The sequence below is a fragment of the Carica papaya genome, chromosome 7 (genome assembly GCF_054855325.1).
Source record: "Carica papaya isolate Zhongbai chromosome 7, ASM5485532v1, whole genome shotgun sequence".
NCBI classification, from domain to species: Eukaryota; Viridiplantae; Streptophyta; class Magnoliopsida; order Brassicales; family Caricaceae; genus Carica; species Carica papaya.
The window spans coordinates 2,599,681-2,620,612 of record NC_142315.1 but is presented as its reverse complement, the minus strand read 5'-3'; the positions used below and the strand labels follow the sequence as shown (position 1 = coordinate 2,620,612).

Sequence of the window (20,932 nt, the reverse complement as noted above, 5' to 3'; positions counted from 1 at the left end):
CTAAATTAATTTTTAATATATTTTAGGATTTAATTTTAAATATAATTTCTTAATTTTTTAATTTTAATTTAGAGTTAAAATAAAGTAAAATTGATGGATAATTAAATTAAAAATAATTTTGAGAAAAAAGAGTGAAAATTTAGGTTATAGTGATATTTTTGAAAGAAAAATCAGAAATCAGATGTCAAAATACAATGTAGAGAAGTTTCCCCACGTAGGATGCCCGGTCAGCAATCTCGACGAATCAAGACGCGTCGCGTGGCAGCGGACGATGACTCGGTGCCACGCAGACGATCCGCGTGCTCCCGATTGAGCGGTTCAGATCCGTTCCCGCGCGCACGAATGGTCCAGATACGTTCCCTCCCCAAACGCGATCGGACGGTCCAGATTAGATCGCGATGAACGGTACAGATTGGATCATGATGAATGACCTAGATTCACTCCCTATTTAATTACGATCGGACGGTTTAAATCAAACGCGATGGACGGTTCAGATCAAAAGCGGATGGATATAAATAACTGGTAATTTAAGTTATTGTGTAAGGAATATAAATCTTGAACATTTATTTCGCTTCCGCACTTTAATTGTCATTTATTTCTTTTGAATATTTCCGAATTCATTACATTTATCATGAGGTTCGAGAAAAACAATGTGATTGTGCTCCAAAAATTAGTGTAGCATGCTCAATCTAGAAATAAAAAACTACATCACAAAAAGATAATAATAACATTATATAAAATTTCTCGTCATCAATTCTAATCAAACGAATAGAGCGGGATCTCTTTATTACTATATGAAAAAAATAACAATAGTATATGAGAAATATCACAATTGGTAAGATTCTTGCTACTAATTTGTTCCATTAAGGATTATTCAATAGGTGCTAAATAGTATATTGGGAACATACAAAGAGATTTCATTATACCCCCTCGATATAAATTCATTCATTTGCACATTTGAGCAGGAAGTTGACAAAAAGAGTTTGCAATTTCGACGTATGAAATATTAAATGTGCACTTGTCATTTCAAAAGACTGTAAATCCGACTTATATTTTGATAATATTGAATTTAATGAAACTACAATTTAATTTCATATCTCAAACCTACCATTTGAATTGTCAAGTAAATCAAATATGCTATATATTATCAAAAAAATAAAGTCATAAATATTATTTTCTCTGAAATTAAGTTAACTAGGTGAATTATATTCATGTTAAAGTTTCTATTGATATATCTAAATCCTTACTGTCTGGCCTCCTTCTAGTTAAACAACAAAATTCTCCACATGTGCATCTTATTCTATTTGCAATATTCAAATTGAGAGCTTTCTTCATCTTTTGAGGAACTAATCTTCGTTAATAACTTTTTATCTGATATACAAGTCACATTCTATTTGATCTACCATATATTTTTTTATTGAGTAATAGATTGTGTAAATTTTTAAAAATTATAAAGTTATTCATATCAAACATATGAGATCATATATTGTTAGAAATAAAATATTTAGAAAACGATATATATATTTTTTTATTTTTGATCCATTGTTAGAAGGAACACAATGTTCGTTTTATAAACCGTGACAATGCTTACAAGATTTGTTTAAGAAAGCTAGTTGTGAGTTTTTATTAGCAAAATTAACCTACGTAATATTGTAAGAACCAAAGAGCTTGATGTCAAACAAATACAATTTTTATATTTACAAAAAATAAATACTTGGAGATTTATTTATTTATTTATTTTTTTAACCTAGAGTAAAGAAACCTACATACAAGACAAAATAAATAAGTTATTTTTTCCCAAATGAGAGAAGTGGACAAAAGAATAAACTTTAGGAAAATAAAAGTGCTTGTGAACAATATACAACGTGCCCATATACATATATACACATGTGTTTATATATATATATATATATATATAGCTCTTCAACACAATTATTAGTGGACATGTCAAATTCTTTTTCCCTTTATTCATTGGACTTCAAAATATTAAAAGTCTCTTTTTTAGTCCATTTGGTAATACCTTTGAGTCTTGACAAGTAAATAACACCAATAATGGCCAAACCAATATACAATTCCACTTTTATATATATATATATATACATACACACACACATATAATTCCAAACAAAATATCATAAGATAAATATATATATATTTTTTAAAATTACTACAAAAATCTTTATATAAAAATTTTAAAAATTAAATGAATACAGTTTGAGTAAATTCTTAATTTAATATAAAAATATTAATTTTACAAAATTTATAATCCTTTATGAAATATAATATTTTATTTTTAGTAAAAATACCTTTTTTTTAAAAATCTAAAATATAATAAAAAAAGCACTTAGGGATTGAAAATTGAAAATTGAAAAAATAAGGTCTTTCAATTTCAAGCCGGCTTTTTGACCCGACCCAAGTCACAATGGGTCCACTTTAGCCATCAAGAACAGGTGTTCATTGGATCCGGACCATTTTAAAAAAAAAAAATATTAAAAAAAAATGAAGTGGCATTTTTGTAATTATAATGACATATCACTCTCTCTATAAAAATTGACAGACGCTCCAAATTATTCATACAAGAGACAGAGAGAGATGGCATCTGGTAGAAGTATGATCGACGGTAGAGGTTACTCGCCGAGAAATCACGGCCGTCTGATCCCCAAAAGGGGCCAGGTGAAGATGGGGATCGTCTTGGGCGTGGCCCACTTTTTGGCTTCGATAGTTTCAGGCAGAGTAAGATGCGGAGGTGCACGGTTGTTTACGTAGACTAGACCCGCCACCACGTTACCACCGCAACCTAAGCCCTAATTTTTTTTGGGAAACTAGGAATCAGAAGAGGAAACTAATTTTATGGTCTTCTTTTTTTGTTTGTGGGTTTAAATTTTATATGTTAATTATTATGAATTATAGTGGTGTATTGTATATAGAAAAGTTTTAATTTATAATTTAATTTTTTTGGGTTGTTCTTCAATTATAAAATATTAAGTAACAATATATTTTAACTCATCGAACAAACTATTTTTAATTTGTCATTAATAATTAATAATTAATAATGTCAATTTATAGAATTAATTAATAAATTTGCCTAGTTAATGGGTGACTGAGCTTCACACATGGAATTAGTCAAGGCTAAAAACTAATATATATATATATATATATATGTACATGTATGTATTCAACAATAAAGTAGAAAGAGAAATGCAACTCGGTCACGTTACTAAATTGCCAATTAACGAATCGACCGACTCATGATTGATGGTATCGCCAAACCCGGCAGCATAAAACAGACAACTATATATATATATATGCATAGAAAGAGATGGGAAACTGAACAAAGTTTTATTATAAAGTTTTAGAAATGGATTATTTTGGTGGTGTAATTTCTATATATATATATATATATATAAAGGTTAATTATTTGAGTTATCTAAATATAATTCTCATGTAATTATATAGTATGTAAAATGGTGCATAATAAAAGTTTTTTTTTTTTTTAAGGAGATACTTCATAATAAATGTAATATAATATTTAGACCGACGTATAATTATGTTCAAAACTATTTAAAATATCAAAAATTTTATGTCAAAATTGTGCGTGTATATATCTACAATGCAATATATTAAAATTTTATAATTCATTATTTACAAGCGCACGACTTACCATATAAATTTTTTTTCATAGTCGTAATAATATTTTTTTTAGGTAAGATCTTTATTTTTAGACACCTATAATTTTATATACGTAAACTATTTCTTTTATTTATAGTTTAATAAATATTATGTTCTATTTTTACACTTTTTTTTATATACATTAAACTTAATATATTTTCAAGCATGTATGTTAATTCTTTTTACTTATCATGTAACGAACCCATAAATTTTAAAGAAAATAAATAATAAATTAAGTGCGAAAATGAAATAATTAGTTAAAGTTTACATTCCTTACACAATAGCTTAAAGTACCAAATAGTGCTACAGAAATCACTATTTTGAAGGAAATACAAAAAAATTAAAGAAATAAATAGAAAATAAATAAAACTGGTATCCTGCTCGCAACCATCTTATGGATCGAGTTCTGAATCCTGATCATCTTGATCTAAAATGGTTAATAAACGAATGAGCTACACTACTCCAGTAAGAATATCACGCTACTCACCGACACAGAAATCAAAGTTGATAGAAAAATCAAAACAACTAATGGAGCTCTTAATTAAGTAAATTCATATATCATAACAAAATCGTTTACCGTAGCGAGATTTACAAAACAACTTATAGAGATAATAACATAACACATATCATGATTTCATATGCAATTGATTGGAACAATAATTTTTTCTTTTATCAGCCTACTGATATCCATGAGAGTTCATAGGGATGTCCCCACAACACGTGAACCATTTTCTTTAACATTTTCAATTAACAAGCCGTCCCCATGCCTCGTCCGGTATGAGCATCAAATTACTAAACCATAATACATCGTTCGGTATGAGGGTAAAATGGGCCGTCCCCATATCCTGTCCGGTATGAGCGCCAAATTACTAAACTACAATACCTCGTTCGGTATAATGGTAAAACGGGCCGTCTCCATACTCCGTTCGGTATGAGTGCCAAATTACCAAGCCTTGGTACTCCGTCCGGTATGAGGCAACGTTCACGGTAGGGTTCTCTGTGTACCCATTCTGTCCACCATCTCTCATTATATCCAGTAAGGCTGTCGTTTCATCTATTCACTTAATCACACAATTTTCTGTGTACATTTAATCTCCAATTTTCTAATTCAACAGGAATTACATAAAACAAATAATATATACATTCAAAACTAAAAAATTGATCAATTAAATACTATCATGCATTAAAACTGTAAAATCAATCAACAGAATCAACAATGAATAATTTCCGATTCTGGCTCCATTAGTAACCCGTAATTAATTATGGATATTTTATAAATTACACAAAATACTGTATTATTATTAATTTGACTTTAATTCTATAGCAGAGAATAGAGTGAGAGATTCTTACCGAATTCGATGTTCGAAAAGCTAAACCTGTTGACTGTGTCTACTAGTGGTCATTGGGTTCCCTGAATTTTTTTTCGGGGATTAAAACATGCTACAAGTACTTATAAATATCCCAAAAAATTCAAAATCAGTGTCAGGACCCCTTTTTGGCCAATTTTAAAATTCTAGCATGGCAGCTCTGTCGTGCTTCGGCGAGGGCACCACCGCTTGCAGTGGTGGTTTGCCTCGGGTCGGCTATTTTAGGTCGTTTTCGGCATAATTTGGCTGGTTTTTGCATCAATCCCTGTGAGAAAATATGTTAAGGGGTCTCGGTTAGTAAAATAAAAATAAAAAACTGAAACTAACTGGCGGCAGAGTTCTCTGGTGCTATGGCTCCGCCGACTCACTTTTGCGGTTGGTTATTTTGCTTCAATTAACTTGTAGAGAAGGAAACAGTTGTTACAATGGTGAAAGAATTACGCAGAACGAGAAGGGTCTCATCGGAGGCACTTTTTAAAATTTTTTGCAGCGGTGCCGTCGGGCTTTGCCCGCGATTTTCAGTCAATCTGCTGGTCTTTTTGCTCCGATTCGACTATGAGAGTGTTTAAAATTGAATTCCAAGAATTTTTTTTTTTTACCTCTTTTGGCGGTCGGAAGTGGCTCCGGTATGGCGGGGGGTGGCGACGGCTCTCCTTCCCGGCGGCTGGCTCTTCTTCTCCGACGAGGGTGTCTGGCGGCTAGGGTCAGGGTTTGGTGTGAAGAGAGTTATTTATATACGTTCCCTTTTAATCTGGACTGTCCATCGTATTTGATCTGGATCGTTCGATCGTGATTAAATTGAGAGTGAATCTGAGTCGTTCATCACGATCTAATCTGGACTGTCCATCGTATTTCATCTAGATCATTCGATCACAATTCAATAGGAAGTGAATCTGAGCCGTTCATCACGGTCTGATCTGGATCGTCCGATTGCATTTAAATAGAAAGTAGATTTGGACCATTGATCGTGTTTAAATCTGATTATCTGATTGGGGGCACGCTTATCGCCCGCGTGGCCTCTCACGTGGTACTGTGTCAGTGTCCCTTGTCATGTGGAGCATTTTGGTTCGTTGGGGCTGCTGACTGGGTGTCCTACGTGGCACAAATTTTTTAATTTACGTTTTGATCCTCAGTTTCTGATTTTTCTTTTAAAAATACCCCCAGAACTCAAAATTTCTCTCTTTTTCTCAATATTATTTTCAATTTCACCCTCCTCCTATTTTTTTTTTATTTTTACATTAAATTAAAATTAAAAAAATTCAGAAATTATATTTATAAATTAATTTAAATTACAATTAAATTAATTTGAGTATTACAACTCTTCCCTCCTTAAAAGAAATTTGGTTCCTTAATTTATCTTTCTCTCACTCAATCAAACAGTTGGGATATTGGGCCCTGAAGTCCGATTCTAGCTCCCATGTGGCCTCGCCCGGTGTGTGATTTTGCTATAGGACCTTAATAAAGGAAATCTCCTGGTTTCGGAGTACTCTGCTCTTTCGGTCTATGATGCCGACTGGTACTTCCTTGTAGGACAAATTCTCCTGGAGGGGAAGAGGCTCGTGGGCCAAGACGTGAGAGAGGTTTGAGTTGTACTTGCGTAACATTGACACATGAAACACATTATGGACCCTGAAAAGTTAGAGAGGCAGTGCCAGTCTGTAGGCGGCGGTGCCAATTCTGTCTAAGATTTCAAATGGCCAAATAAATCAGGGATTTAGCTTCCCCCTTTTGCCAAACCTACGGATTTCCTTGAAAGGAGGGATTTTAAGGAACACCTGATCGCCTTTCTCAAATTCTAAATCTTTTATCCGGGTGTCCGCATAACTCTTTTGCATGCTCTGGACCGTCTGAATGTTCTTTCTTATCTTAACTATTTTGGTTGTAGTCTCCTCTACGAGATCTGGGCCAAATAGTTTCCTATCACCCACTTCTTCCCAACATATCGACGATCTGCATGAGCGATCATACAATGCCTCATATGGAGCAATGCCAATACTTGCTTGGTAGCTATTGTTGTAGGTTAACTCTATCAGGGGTAGATGGTCATCCCAATGGCCTCCGAAGTCAAGTACATACATTCGGAGTATATCCTCAAATGTGCGGATCGTCCTTTCTGATTGTCTATCGGTCTGAAGGTAGAATGCAGTATTAAGGGATAGTTTCGTTCCCATGGCTTGCTGAAAGTTAGACCAGAACCGAAAAGTGAACCTGGGGTCCCTGTCAAACACTACAGTCACTGTCACTCTATGTAATTTGAATATCTCCCGGATATACATTCTTACTAACTTGTCCAAGGGATCGATAATCCTGATGGCTAAGAAGTGGGAAGATTTGGTAAGTAGGTCAACAATTACCCAGATGACATCATATCCTGAGTGTGCCCTAAGCAATCATGTCACGAAATCCATGGTGATATGCTCCCACTTCCACTCCGGAATTGGTAATGGCTAAAGTAGTCCACCTGGGCGTTGATACTCTGCCTTGATCTGCTGACATACCAAATACTTAGAAACAAAATCAGCCACATCTCTTTTCATTCCGTTCTACCAAAATCGGAGTTGCATGCTTTGATACATCTTAGTGCTTCTGAGATGCATGACAAACTTTGAGCTATGGACCTCTATCATGATGTCTATTTTTAACTCACTGTCAATCTGGAACACACACCCTATCATAAAATCTGAGTAACCCATCGACAGAGACTCGAAATTCTGAATTAACTCCATGTTCTGCATCTTTCTTGAGGGCTGCTAAGATAGAATCAGCAGACTGAGCTTCCTTTATTCTCTGGATTAATTCAGGTTGAACAGTCAGGTGGCCCAAACATGTAACTTTCTTCAAGTCCTGAAGTCGTACCTGTTGTGTGGCCCCTATCCACTTACATTTAGAAATCATCAAGTGAGCTAATGTACCTATACTTTTCCTGCCGAGTGCACCGGCTACCATGTTATCCTTACCCGGGTGATATAAGATGTCGCAATCATAGTCATTGAGGAGTTCTATCCATATTCTCTGACACATGTTGAAATCCTTTTGAGTGAATATGTGTTTCAAGCTCTTATGATCGGTATAGATATAAAAAGTCTCCCCAAACAAGTAATGGTACCAAGTCTTCAAGACGTGGATAATAGTGGCAAGTTCTAAGTCATGGGTGAGGTCTTTTTTCTCATGACTCTTTAACTGCCTGGACCCATAGGGTATGACATTCCCATGTTGCATCAAAACATAACCCAACTCTAGGTAGGAGATATCACTATAAACTGTATATCTACTCGATCCACTCAGTAAGGCCAACACAGGTGCAGTAGTCAACCGCTTCTTTAATTCTGAAAAACTTCTTTTATAGTCATCGTTCCACTCAAACTTGACATTCTTCTTTATGAGCTGAGTCGGAGGAGCAACTAGGTTAGAAAACTATTCTACAAACCTGCGGTAATAACCTGTCATTCCCAGAAAGCTACAGATCTCCTTAACTGAGGTCAATTTTTCTCAGCTAAACACTTCTTCAACTTTTTCGGGGTTCACTGACACTCCATCTTTTGATATGATGTATCCTAGGAAGGTAGTCTACTCAAGGCAGAACTCACACTTACTCAACTTTGCATACAGCTTCTTCTCTTTGAGAACCTGTAAAACTTGAGTCAGATGGTGAGCGTGTTCTTCTCTACTTTTTGAATAAACCAAGATATTGTCGATGAACACAATGACAAACTGATCCAGAAATTGTCTGAAAACCCTGTTCATCAAGTCCATGAAAATGGTTGGAGCGTTGGTTAGTCCAAACGGCATGATCAGGAACTCATAGTGTCCCTACCTAGTTCGAAAGGTTGTTTTGGAAATGTTTTCTGCCCTGATATTTAGCTAATGGTAACCTGAACGCGTGTCTATCTTGGAGAAGACCTGGGCACCCTGCAACTGATCAAATAGGTCATCGATTCTGGGGAGGGGGTACTTATTCTTGATCGTGACCCTGTTCAGGCCTCTGTAGTCAATACATAACATCAATGCCGCATCTCCCTTTTTTGCGAATGTGACTCCGACACCCCAAGGGGACACACTATGTTAGATGAATCTACAGTCTTGTAATTCAATGATTTGTTTACTAAATTCTTTCATTTCAACACAACTCAAGCGGTAAGGAGCAAACAAAATAGGCTAGGTGTCTGGCTGAAGATCTATGGTGAATTCGACTTCTCTGTCCACTAGCAGTCCGGGTAGTTCATCCAGGAATACATCTGAAAAGTCTCGGACTACCGGAATATCTTGAATACAAATTTCTTTCTTGAGTTTGTCTAGTTAGAAAAAACAGTCGGGTTAAAATACTTGATAATAAGAGAATTTACCATGAGGGAACAAATGTTAAAGAATTTTATTAATTTGTAAATGACTACTCATTAGGAGGGTTGAATACAACCTTCTTGCGAAAATAATCTACGGTGGCGTGATAGCTGCTAACCAGTTCATTTCTAAAATTACATCAAAGTCCCTCGTATCAATTTCTATTAGGTCCACACTCAATTTTCTATATGCTATATCTATGATATATGCTCTGTATACAACTTTTCCTAGTAGTGTTCTACTCCCAAGAGTAGACACAAACAACACAGAATCAAGTTTTTCAGGTAATATATTTAATTTTGATGCAAAAATATGTGAAACAAATGAATGCGATACACTAATATCAATCAAAATATGAGCAGGATAGTCATAGATAGTGTACGTACCCAGTACCATGTCCGGGTTGGCTTATGCATCCTGCTAAGTGAGGTTGTAAGCCCTGCCTTAAATAGGAGGTCTGACTTGGTTATGGTTCCTCGAGCACTCCTTGCATAATGTTGAGCACTACCACATATACAACAAGTGTCGTTGAGGCGATAGCAGGGTCGGTCCTCGTGATCCTTACCACAGTGCTAATAGGTCTTACTACGTCTTGCTGCTGGAACTTCAGGGGGAGCCTGAGTCATCAGCTTGAGTCTCTTTTTCTGTTGAACAGGTGCAGTAGGTGCTGGTATGCGGTTTAGTGCCGAGGGCTTGAGGTTCCCTATTATTTGAGGGAAGGTGCGAAGGTTCGTTTTCACTAACTGTGCCTTGGCCAGAACAGCTGAATAGGTTCTGAGCTTGAGCACATACAACTGCTGTCTGATCTTAGGACGGAGGCCCCACTCGAACATTTTAGCCTTCCTACCTTTATCCATCATGCTCTCAGGGGAATACCGGCCCAACTTTAGGAATTTGCGAGCATATTTTGATACAGTCATGTTCCCCTAGACCAAGTGTGCAAACTCCGTCTTCTTCAGATGTCAGAGATGCTCTGCAAGGTACTCTGTATGAAAGACCGTCAAAAACTGTTCCTAAGTGACTGGAACGGGCAAGGTGGCCTGCTTGAGTTGCCACCAGCGGCTTGCTTCTCCCACCAACATGTAGGTAGTAAGGATGAGTTTCTGTTCGGGAATTACTCCAAGCATTGTGAAGGCCTTTTCTATCTCAGCTAACCAGTACATGGCCTCTTCAAAGGAGGATCCCCCTACAAAAATAGATGGGTTTACTCTTTTATACCTCTCGATATAGCCTGGGTCCATCATGGGAGGAGGTGGGTCTCGTGGAAGAGGGACTGAATTATGCTGAGGATGCACTGGATGACCCTGTGGTGGTATTGGATAATACAGTGGGGGCACTGGATTGTACTGTGGTGGTGCTGGGTGATGCAGTTAGAGCACGGGTCCATACTGTGGTGGTGCCGGGTGGTACTTTGGCTAGAGCACCAGATCATACTATGGGGGTGCCAAGTGGTACTGTGGAGGGGCAGAGTCGTATCGAGGTGGGTCGGGATCCTCTTGCTGTAGAGGTGGCTCAACTTGTGGCAGCGGAGAAGGGTCAGGTAGCTTCATCCTTTCCTTCAGGGCCTGCTGGACAGCGATGAGTCTCTCCAACATATTAAATAACCAGTCAACATCCTTTCGTAGCGAACCCTCCCGGGCTGCTCAGTTTAATAGGGCCTTCCTCCTCTCATTTATCTGTATATGCATTTCACAAGGAACAGTTGAGTGATAATTCATTATTTTTGGTGTTTCTTAAGAATTTTGTGTAAGGAATGGGTCCGAGGAATGCGCCTCTGATACCAAATGTAACGACCCCAAAAATTTTAAAAGAAATAAATCATAAATTAAGTGCGGAAGTGAAATAATTAGTTAGGGTTTATATTCCTTACGCAATAACTTAAAGTACCAAATAATGTTATGGGAATCACCCTTTTAAAGGAAATACAAAAAAATTAAGGAAATAAACGAAAAATAAATAAAATTGGCATCCTACTCGCAACCCTCTTGTGGATCGGGCTCTGCTTCTTGGTTATCTTGATATGAAATGGTTAATAAAGGAATGAGCTACACTATCCCAGTAAAAATATCACGCTACTCACTAACACGGAAATGAAGGTTGGTAGAAAAATCAAAACAACTAATAGAGCTCTTAATTAAGCAAATTCATTTGTCATAACAAAATTGTTTACTGTCCACTTACCGTAGCGAGATTTACAAAATAACTTATAGAGACAATAATGTAACACATATCATGATTTCATATGCAATTGGTTTAAATAATAATTTTCTCTTTTATCAGCCTACTAGTATCCATGGGAGTTCATATGGATGTCCCCACAACACGTGAACTATTTTCTTTAACATTTCTAATTAACAGGCCGTTCCCATGCCCCGTCCGGTATGAGTGCCAAATTACCAAGTCTCGATACCCCGTCCGGTATGAGGCAACGTTCACAGTAAGATTTTCTATGTACCCGGTCCGTCCACCATCTCCTAAGATATCTAGTAAGGTTGTTGTTTCATCCATTCACTTAATCACACAATTTTTCATTTACCTCTAATCTCCAGTTTTCCAATTCAACTGTAATTACATAAAACAAATAATATATACATTCAAAACTATAAAATCGATCAATCAAATATTATCATGCATTCAAACTGTAAAATTAATCAACAGTGAATAATTTACGGTTCTAACTCTATTAGTAACCTGTAATAAATTATGGATATTTTTTAAATTATACAAAATATCGTATTATTGTTAATTTGACTTCAATTACATAACAGAGAATAGGGTGAGAGATTCTTACCCAATTCGATGCTCAAAAAGCTAAACTTATTGACTGCATCTACTGACGGTCCCCAGGTTCCTTAAATTTTTCTTCAAGGATTAAAGTGCACTACAAGTACCTACAAATATCCCAAAAAATTCAAAATCAATGTCAGGACCCCGTTTTGGCAAATTTAGAATTCTGGCACGGCGGCTCCGTAGTGCTCCGGCGACGGTCGTCGCCTGTGGGGGTGGTTTGCCTCGGGTTGATTGTTTCCTACCGTTTTCAGCTGAATTTTGTTGGTTTTACATCAATCCCTGCGAGAAATCGAAACTCACCAGCAGCGGAGTTCTTCAGTACGGCGGCTCCGCTGGCTCATTTTTGTGGTTGGGTGTTTTGCTTCGGTCAACCTGTAGAGAAGAAAACTGTAGTTACAATGGTGAAAGAATTACGTAGAATGGGAATCGGGAAGGAGGTCATTAGAGGCATTTTTTAAATTTTTCCGCGGCGGTGCTGCCGGGCTTTGCATGCGATTTTCGGCTAATCCGCCGTTTTTTTGCTCCGATTCGACCATGGGAGTGTTTAAAATTGAATTCTGAGCAAATAAGAAAATTTTTACCTCTTTTGGTGGTCGGAAGTGGCTACGGCGTGGCGGCGGCTCTCCTTCCTGGCGGTTGGGTCTTCTTCTCCGCCGAGGGTGTCTGGCGACTAGGGTTAGGGTTTGGTGTGAAGAGAGTTATTTATATCCGTTCCCTTTTAATTTAGACCGTCCATCGCGTTTGATCTGGACCGTTCGATCACAATTGAATAGGGAATGAACCTGAACCATTTATCGTGATCTGATCTGAACCATCCGATCGCATTTAAATAGGAAGTAGATATGGACCGTTGATCACGTTTAAATCGGACCGTCCGATCGTGTTTGGGGAGGGAACGCATCCGGGCCGTCCATGCGCGCGGGAACGCATCCGGACCGTCTGTGCACGCGAGAGTGAATATGGACCGTCCGATTGCGGGTGCACGGATCGCCCGTATGGCCTCTCGCATGGCCCTGCGTCAGCGTCCTTTGCCACGCGGCGCGTTCCAGTTCGTCGGGGCTACTGACTGAGAGTCCTACGTGGCACAACTTTCTTAATTTGCGTTTTAATTTCCAGTTTCTGATTTTTCTTTCAAAAATACTCATAAAACTTAAATTTTCACTCATTTTTCTTAAAATTGATTTTAATTTCTTCATCATTCTATTTTTCTTCATTTTTACATTAAATTAAAATTTAAAAAATTAAAAATTATATTTATAAATTAATTTGGGTATTACATACCAATTGAATCATATGTTACTTTTTTTTTTTATTTTTTATACAAATAAAAGTCAAAGATTCGAATCTTACTTAAAATAAGAATAAGTATAGATTACCTTATACAAAAAAATAAAGACATGATAATTAAATCTTAGGACATTTATGAGTACATGCACATTCCTTCGATGCTCATATTCAAATTGGTACTCAACAAAAATTGAATATTCATAAAAATATAAAAAGAAAAGGTATTCATAATTAAAATAATTATATACATGGTGAATTGGGAGCTACAAAATCTAATTCATTAGATTTCATTCTAATTAAACAAAATTAAACTAATCTATTTTGTCTTGATGGCTTCTTTTCTTTTCTTTATATATCTATATATATATATATATATATATACATTGAATCAAACCCATATTTTCTCAATAAAAAATAATGAGTGAATCTTTTTTTGTGTTTGATGTATATCGTTATATATCACATTCCAAGCTATTATTATATATGGGTTTTTACTTTAGCCGCCTAACAAGTAAGATCTCATCTCTATCTTTTAGAATTGATGTTTTGATTTTTTTTTAAAAAAATAATTTAATTTCTAATATTTTTTTATTTATTTTAAATATTTAATTTAATATTTTTTAACAAAAATATATTTGGATATTTTAAAAAATAACTCTCAAAAATAATTTTAATTATTAATTAACTAAACATAACATTATATATTATTATTATTATTATTAAATTATTAATTTAATTAATTAGTTAAATTCATCTTTTTAAATTAATTTTTTTAAATATTCAAATATTATTTAATTGTTTTATTTTTTTTTAAAAGACAAAATTAAATTATTAAAAAATAAAATGGTAACAATTATGATGATAATTAATTATTAATTAATACAGAAAATGAGGCCCACAAGCATTAAAAAGTATACCTTAGTGTGAAAGCAATGTGTTCCCACTAGAGCATATGCTCTTTTAAATGCTTTAAATTAATATCTTTTTTACTTTTAATTAAAAATTACAAATAATATAATTTGTACCCTATATATATATATATATTTTTAATTCAAAATATTAAATTTTTGGTACTTGTTAATTATATATGTATATATTTTACGTATATGATTTAATTAATTATGAATTCTTTAAATGGTAAGATTTGGTTTTAAGTATTTAAACAATTACTATTATTATTATTGTAATTATTAGAATAAAAATTTTATAAATATTTATATTTAATTAATTAATTATTTATTTTTTAGAAAAAGAGGATAATAGGAGCAAATGGCCACGTGCTTTTTATGCAACATGCTTATTTTAGTTAGTGGAAATTGCTTTTATTATTAATAATTATTTTAGTATTCTACACAAAATCATGGCATCTTATCTTATTTTTCTTATACCTTAAATTACCAAATTATCCTCGACCCACTAATTTTTTCTTATATAAAAAATTATATATTTCAAAATTAAAAATAATATTTTTATAAAAATAATAATAATGGAGAGCATAGCTGGCAAAGTGGTAAGGTCAAGATCGTCAACCGGTGGTAAAAAAACTACGTCTATAGTGGCATTTTAGTAATATAATCAAAAACCATGGGCATTTTTAACCGTAATTCATATATAAGCAGTTTCTTCTAGCCTATGACACTCCACAGCACAAACAAATCACAAAACCAACAGGAGGAGATCCAAGTTGGAAGAAGCTTTTCGTTAATTAATCGGAAGAAGAAATGGCGAGGATGAAGATGATCAACACTGGTAACTTCCCTCAGAGGATTCACAGTAGCCGTCCGATCCCCAAGAGAGGGCAAGTGAAGGTGGCGATACTGGTGGGTTTGGCTCACTCTGTAGCTTCCATCTTCACCACCACTACTCGCAGAACAACAACCGCCGCCGCAGCTTCCTCTGTTCATCTTTCTTAATAAGTCAATTCCATGGATGATGAGCTTCTTTGCTACCCAGAAGCTCAAAGCTTTTTCTTTTCTTATGATTTTATTTAAGAGAAAGAAAAAGAGAGAGAGTGAGAAAAAAGATTTGGTGTTCATGTGAATTAGTAGTTTGAGCTTGTACAAACTTTTTGTAGCTTCCAGATTAATGAAATCTTTTTCTGCTATCTGGGTTTTTCTTTTCTTGAACCTAATAATATTGGGTTACTTCAATGTTAGTATTAGTCATGGGAGTCATGGACTGGTTCTGAAGCTGCCAGGGATTTGAGTGAGTAGTTGGTCAAAGTCAAATTCAAGACGCATAAATCCATGGATTTGTAAATGGGTATCCTAAGAATACATTTAATATGATATGGGTTATCCACCATATCCCCAAAGTTTGAAACTTGGAAACCTACAACCAGTAAATAAGCTACATCTGTTTACAGCCTGAAATGAACGTGGAGCAAAATCTACAGAGCAATACATCTAAAGTAAAGCTGTCTGCTTTAACCGATCCTGGAATTGTCTCTACCGAAAACCAGCGTGGTAGCCCAGTTCACAGCCACGTAGAACCTGTTCCGCCAGCTCACTACACGCGTCAGATAAGCCGATCGCCAAATCAGCCAACTTATAAACCCAGCAAGTGACACCCCCTTAGCATCCTGCCATCATTCACCAAGTACACGTTTCATTACCCACTTTCAGCCAACAATGCAACAAAATGTTTGAATCGACTCATTTCAAGCTTACTTTTTTTAGGTCAATCTCTAGATTCTTTCAATGAATTTGACAAAAAAACTACCCCATTGCAGTCACTGGATTCCTTTTCTCAGTACAATATAATATATGTTAAAAATACTTAACAGTCAACGTTGAAAGCTTTATGTTAAATTAGAATTCGGATAAATGAAGGGCTAAAATAAGTTGATTTAGAATAAGTAGATTGAATTCAAAATTCTCTTTATGCTTTTTCATACTGGAGAATTAAGTAGTCAAAATTTAGATCTGTCTTAAACTAGAATTTGACTGCAGAACCAAGACTTATTAATTTAGAACCACTGGATTCGACTCCAAGAATTAAGTTTGGAGTCCTTTATGTGCAAATTTGATGTATTATGTTGTAATTTTTTTTAAACAGTAAAAAAAATGAATGTGATTTGGTATTACCTTGGACTGGCGAAGGTCTACCAATGCCTTGTAACGACCTACTGAGGCCATGCTACCCAGATGCTTGTACACAAAAGGGCCACCTAAAGGGATGTCTTTTGCACTCAAAGCCTTCCCCCCATTCTGCTTTCCAATCTTGTTAAACAACTCCACTAGAAACTTTCCTTCCCTTTCTGCAACCTGTTCTTGACAGTTCAATGTTGTTAGAAGATGATTAAACCATACATAAACAAAGAAATTATAGAAGGTGATATGTCAATGTCACATATAAAGGGTATAACCTGAGCTAAAGCTGGAAGCACTGGTCGTCCTGTCTCTTCAAGAAAACCAGCACAATCTCCAAGTGCAAACACATCCTCCACAGAAGGAACCCGTAACCATTTATCAACACCAATCCTGCAATGGATAATAAGATGAATCAATATTAGCCCAGATGCTGGGGAGCAAAACATTTTGAAGGGAAAAAAAGGAATGTACCTTCCACCCGGGGACTTTGGAAGATCCAGTGATTTCACAAACTCAGAGGGTCCAACACCTGTAGACCATACCAACAGGCCATAAGGAACATCACTTCCATCACTCAGAACAATTCTTCTGTCATGCACCTCTTTCACAACTCCTCTCATAAGGCGAACACCGCACTGATACATAAAATTTTACAACATTATAATATATAGTCCATATAACAATCATGATTGAAAATTTTAAAGAATCTGCAGGCCAATTTAGATTACTTTTGTCAAGTGTTTTGTAGCATATTGTCGTAGCCCCACATCGAAGGATGATAAAATCTCATTAGCCTGTTCAAAGGAAACACTAATGTAGTTACAACTGTCCATAGGCAAATGGAAAGTTCAACTTATAAGTATGGGGAGCTTTACATATTGATTATACAAATACCTCTATGACTGTCACTTTGATGTAGTCTCTAACGTGAGGATACCTCTCCCGGACGTCTCTCATGATAAAATCACTCAATTCACCACTAAACTCCACGCCTGTTGGACCTCCTCCAATGACAACACAGTGTAAAAGGCGTTTCCTTTCTTCTTCTGATATGCCTGCACCAACAATTATATTCAAGGGCTAGAAATGTATTAACAAATGAAATAGAGAAATGTACTGAGTGGATCGTGTTGTTATTGTAGAACATCTCTTACCTGGGTTTTCAGAGAGCATGAGGTTGAAAAGAAGCTTCTTTCTAATTTCTTGTGCATGATTCACTTCCCGGAGGAAAAAGGCATGTTCTTTTACTCCTTTGATACCAAATGTTAAAGGCTCAGCGCCAACAGCTATGACGAGCTTGTCATATGCCACTTTGAATTGGTATGGTTCATGAGGCAATCCACCATTGCTGATGGTCTGACAGTATACCTGATTATGTAAAGGAAACGGTTAGATTTCTTGTCTGTAATGTGACTTCAAAATGAGGTATAAAGCAGAGGAGACTTTGAATTGGACTGACTTCATGCTTCTTTGTGTCAAGGCCAATGCAGGAAGCTAAGTAGAAGTGAGAATTGGGATTAGTTGCCAATGCAGTCTGTATCCGATTAACAGGCTCAGCTACTGAACGGAACTCCAAGGTTCCAACACAAGTTGAAGCTAGCAAAGGAGTAAAAACCATGTGATTCCTTGGTGCTATGCAAACAGCATCATATGTTTTTGTGTCAAGCCCCTTAAGAAATCGACAAGCAGCCCATCCAGTTCCAAGGACTACCACCCTAGGCTTTTCACCTGGTTTGGTGGCTTCTAGTCCTGGATACCTTTGCTCTTCGTATTCAGATTCGTGTTCCTCCAAAACCCTTTCTGCCAATGGAAATTGATAATATGGAGATCCCCTTAGTCCCCTGCTCCAAAAACTCATGTGATTTAGCTTGCCAATGCTTGAAAGATAAGAGAGATGGCTGTTTGCTTTGGCATTTTCAAGGGATGGTAAAAAATATTTGTATCCAAATACTCCCTCACAGAAAATGTCCTTCCCGCTTGACTGACTTCCAATGGCACTTACCGACCTCCTCAAGCCTGTTCTTCCAATTCTTGCCAGTGCCATATTGAGAAAACCAGTTCTCAGAACAAACCTTGATGCCTTAACTTGAAAAATTAACCTATTGAATCTGCATTCAGGAAGGTGAGAGAAGTAAGAAATGCAAGTTACAACTGGTGTTGAAGAAAGAGTTCAAGGGATGTACTAAATAGAGGTGGCCAATTCATATACTCCAAAATATTTGGACAAAGGAGTACACTAATCCTACGGTTATAGCAATGGTCCATAAAAGTCCAGATAACAGAACAAAGTATGATAGAGCATGACAACAATTGTTCCCAAGACTTGCAACTTCACCAGAAAACAAATACCAACTTAGCTAGCTTATTTTTGTTTTAAGAAACAAAGACAAAACTCTCCTACAACTTCGAAAGGAGCTAAGAAGATATAAATGGCATTTCTCTTCACGACCACACACAATTTATGTAGTGCAATTCTTATACCCCAATATGTTAAATGTTATGGTTTAATCTAAGCACACAATGATCATTATCCGAACCCAAAATCTTTAGACACCCGTGTATTGCTTAGCTCTAAACAGGATATAATAAGATATGAAGCAACGCAAAGATCAGAAAGTCATGCTGCTGGCATTATCAGGGGCTAACTCAGATCATGAGCAGGCAGTTGAGTGCAAACCTTGCAACTTATAAGATCTTCATTTGTTTTTCAACTACAATCTAATTGTAGTAGAAAATTTGGTTAATGTCTTTCCTCCTTTTCTTGAAAGTTAAGATTTCAACTCATTAGCTTAATTTGTTTAATACCAGAAGAATAATCAAGAGAAATAAAAAATTAAACCAAGATCCAGCATGTCTACTCCTGGAAGCATATATAGAAGACCTACAATTCAAGTTTAGAGACTGCCCAAAAAATCTAAAGCGATTATTTCTAAGAAAGTATACTGACAATCCGAAGAATAGTAGCTCAAACAAACATCATTTGGTTGAAGAAAACTCATTTCTATTAAAAATGCCAGGCATCTCCATCAAGAATATTCTCATTTTTAACACTGGGGTCAAAAGAATGTTATAATATTATTTGACCAATTACCAGTAGAGCATTTTTTTAATAGAAAAATCATGTTGTTCCATGACCCAATTTATAGCTCAGTAGGAAATGACTAGAAAACTTACAATTAACAAATAGGTAGAAGATCAAAACTACAAATCACAAAGGCAGAGATCCATGCACAGAGCAGTCTTGCTGAGGCAAAGAACTTGATAAGATTCTACACGAACTCATCCAAAAAGTTCAACTGCTAAAAAGAAAGGAAAACATGCAGATTTTATAAGAATCCAGAAATCAAAAAGGAGAAAATAGAGCTCGCTGAACATATATATTAACGCTATATATAAGATGCCCTATTTTTGCTTCGTCAAACAAATACCAATATATCAACGGAGCTGCTTTACTGCTATAGACTTTGATTAACATATCAAGACGAAGCAGGAGCCGACCGAGAGCAGAAAAAGGAGAAGGGTTAAGAGAATTACTTTGTGTAGGAGAAACGATCTTCTCTGTTTTTGTGGGTTGAAGCTTTAATTAGTAATGCTTATTTCCAAGATCTCTGGAAATATAAAACCCGAAATATTGGCGAGTTGAAAAACTTAAAACAAGAATAGCAACAATGTTTGTTTATATATATATAGGTGGATCAGAAAAGGTGGCGGAAGTAAGCTAGTGGAGGGAGTCAGACAGACCAACTTGGGACTCAAGAAATCTTTCTCTGATCCTGTGAATAAATAACCATAAATTATTTGTTTATAGTCAGAGAAATTCAGAGAGGAAGAAAGAAAAATGGAAAACGGCATTCGAGGAAGGAAGCATTTTTCCGTATATTCCCTTCCTGCGAGTTGGCAAACGAGGAAAAAAAAAACCACAAAAGATGGAAATTGAAGGAAAGATGTTGCCGAAAACGGCGTCGTTTAAAAGGTTTTCCAGCATGTAAAAAGACAATAATGTCCTCGGAAGATGGATTCACATGGAGTAAAATGAAGGGTAGTTCGGGTAGGTGGGGTTGGTCAGGTCATGGCTGCTCAGAATAGTCAAAACCCTAGTTGAGGGTTTAACAGGGTAAGGATCAGGTGTGGTGAAGTCTATTGTAAGCAAGATTCTATTGGTTCCTGATGAATAAAAGTCAAAATTTTAAACGTGGAGAATAATCAGACGGCAAGATTGTATTGAAGGGAGAGATTTCGTATCAAAGCGAGATATATGTTAGTTTGCACCGCAAGTTTCAACAGTGGCCGGTGGGTGTCAACAACGTGAACCCTCACCTTGTCGTTGTCTCCTACATTTTCGGAGATGCTGGCGGGCTGTTATGATTCTTGTCGTTTTACTTCTGCAAA

General features: G+C 35.9%; 1 protein-coding gene across 5 annotated transcripts; it reads right to left on the bottom strand.

The window, feature by feature from the left end:
- Positions 1-15,679: 15,679 nt before the first annotated feature.
- Positions 15,680-20,451, bottom strand: LOC110817909 (internal alternative NAD(P)H-ubiquinone oxidoreductase A1, mitochondrial-like). 5 transcript variants are annotated; one of them, XM_088207722.1, is made up of 10 exons: positions 19,972-20,451; positions 19,718-19,842; positions 18,003-18,651; positions 17,698-17,911; positions 17,438-17,598; positions 17,272-17,337; positions 17,015-17,178; positions 16,819-16,933; positions 16,538-16,717; positions 15,680-16,032 (listed from the first exon to the last, which is right to left on the bottom strand). In XM_088207722.1, exons 3-10 carry the CDS (start codon positions 18,585-18,587, stop codon positions 15,877-15,879), a joined length of 1,641 nt encoding a protein of 546 aa, XP_088063848.1. In that variant the 5' UTR covers positions 18,588-18,651; positions 19,718-19,842; positions 19,972-20,451; the 3' UTR covers positions 15,680-15,876. The 5 variants fall into 5 exon arrangements, with proteins under 5 accessions (XP_088063848.1, XP_088063847.1, XP_021902318.1 ...); XM_088207721.1 differs by having other exon boundaries at positions 19,718-19,839; XM_022046626.2 differs by having other exon boundaries at positions 20,078-20,451.
- Between the last annotated feature and the right edge of the window lie 481 nt (positions 20,452-20,932).

Coding starts and splice junctions, on each gene's coding strand:
- LOC110817909 (XM_088207722.1), bottom strand. CDS start 18,587: ATGGCACTGGCAAGAATTGGAAGAACAGGCTTGAGGAGGTCGGTAAGT. Junction 17,338..17,437: donor TCAAAGTGACAGTCATAGAG/GTATTTGTATAA, acceptor TCCTTTGAACAG/GCTAATGAGATTTTATCATC. Junction 16,934..17,014: donor CCAAAGTCCCCGGGTGGAAG/GTACATTCCTTT, acceptor TATCCATTGCAG/GATTGGTGTTGATAAATGGT.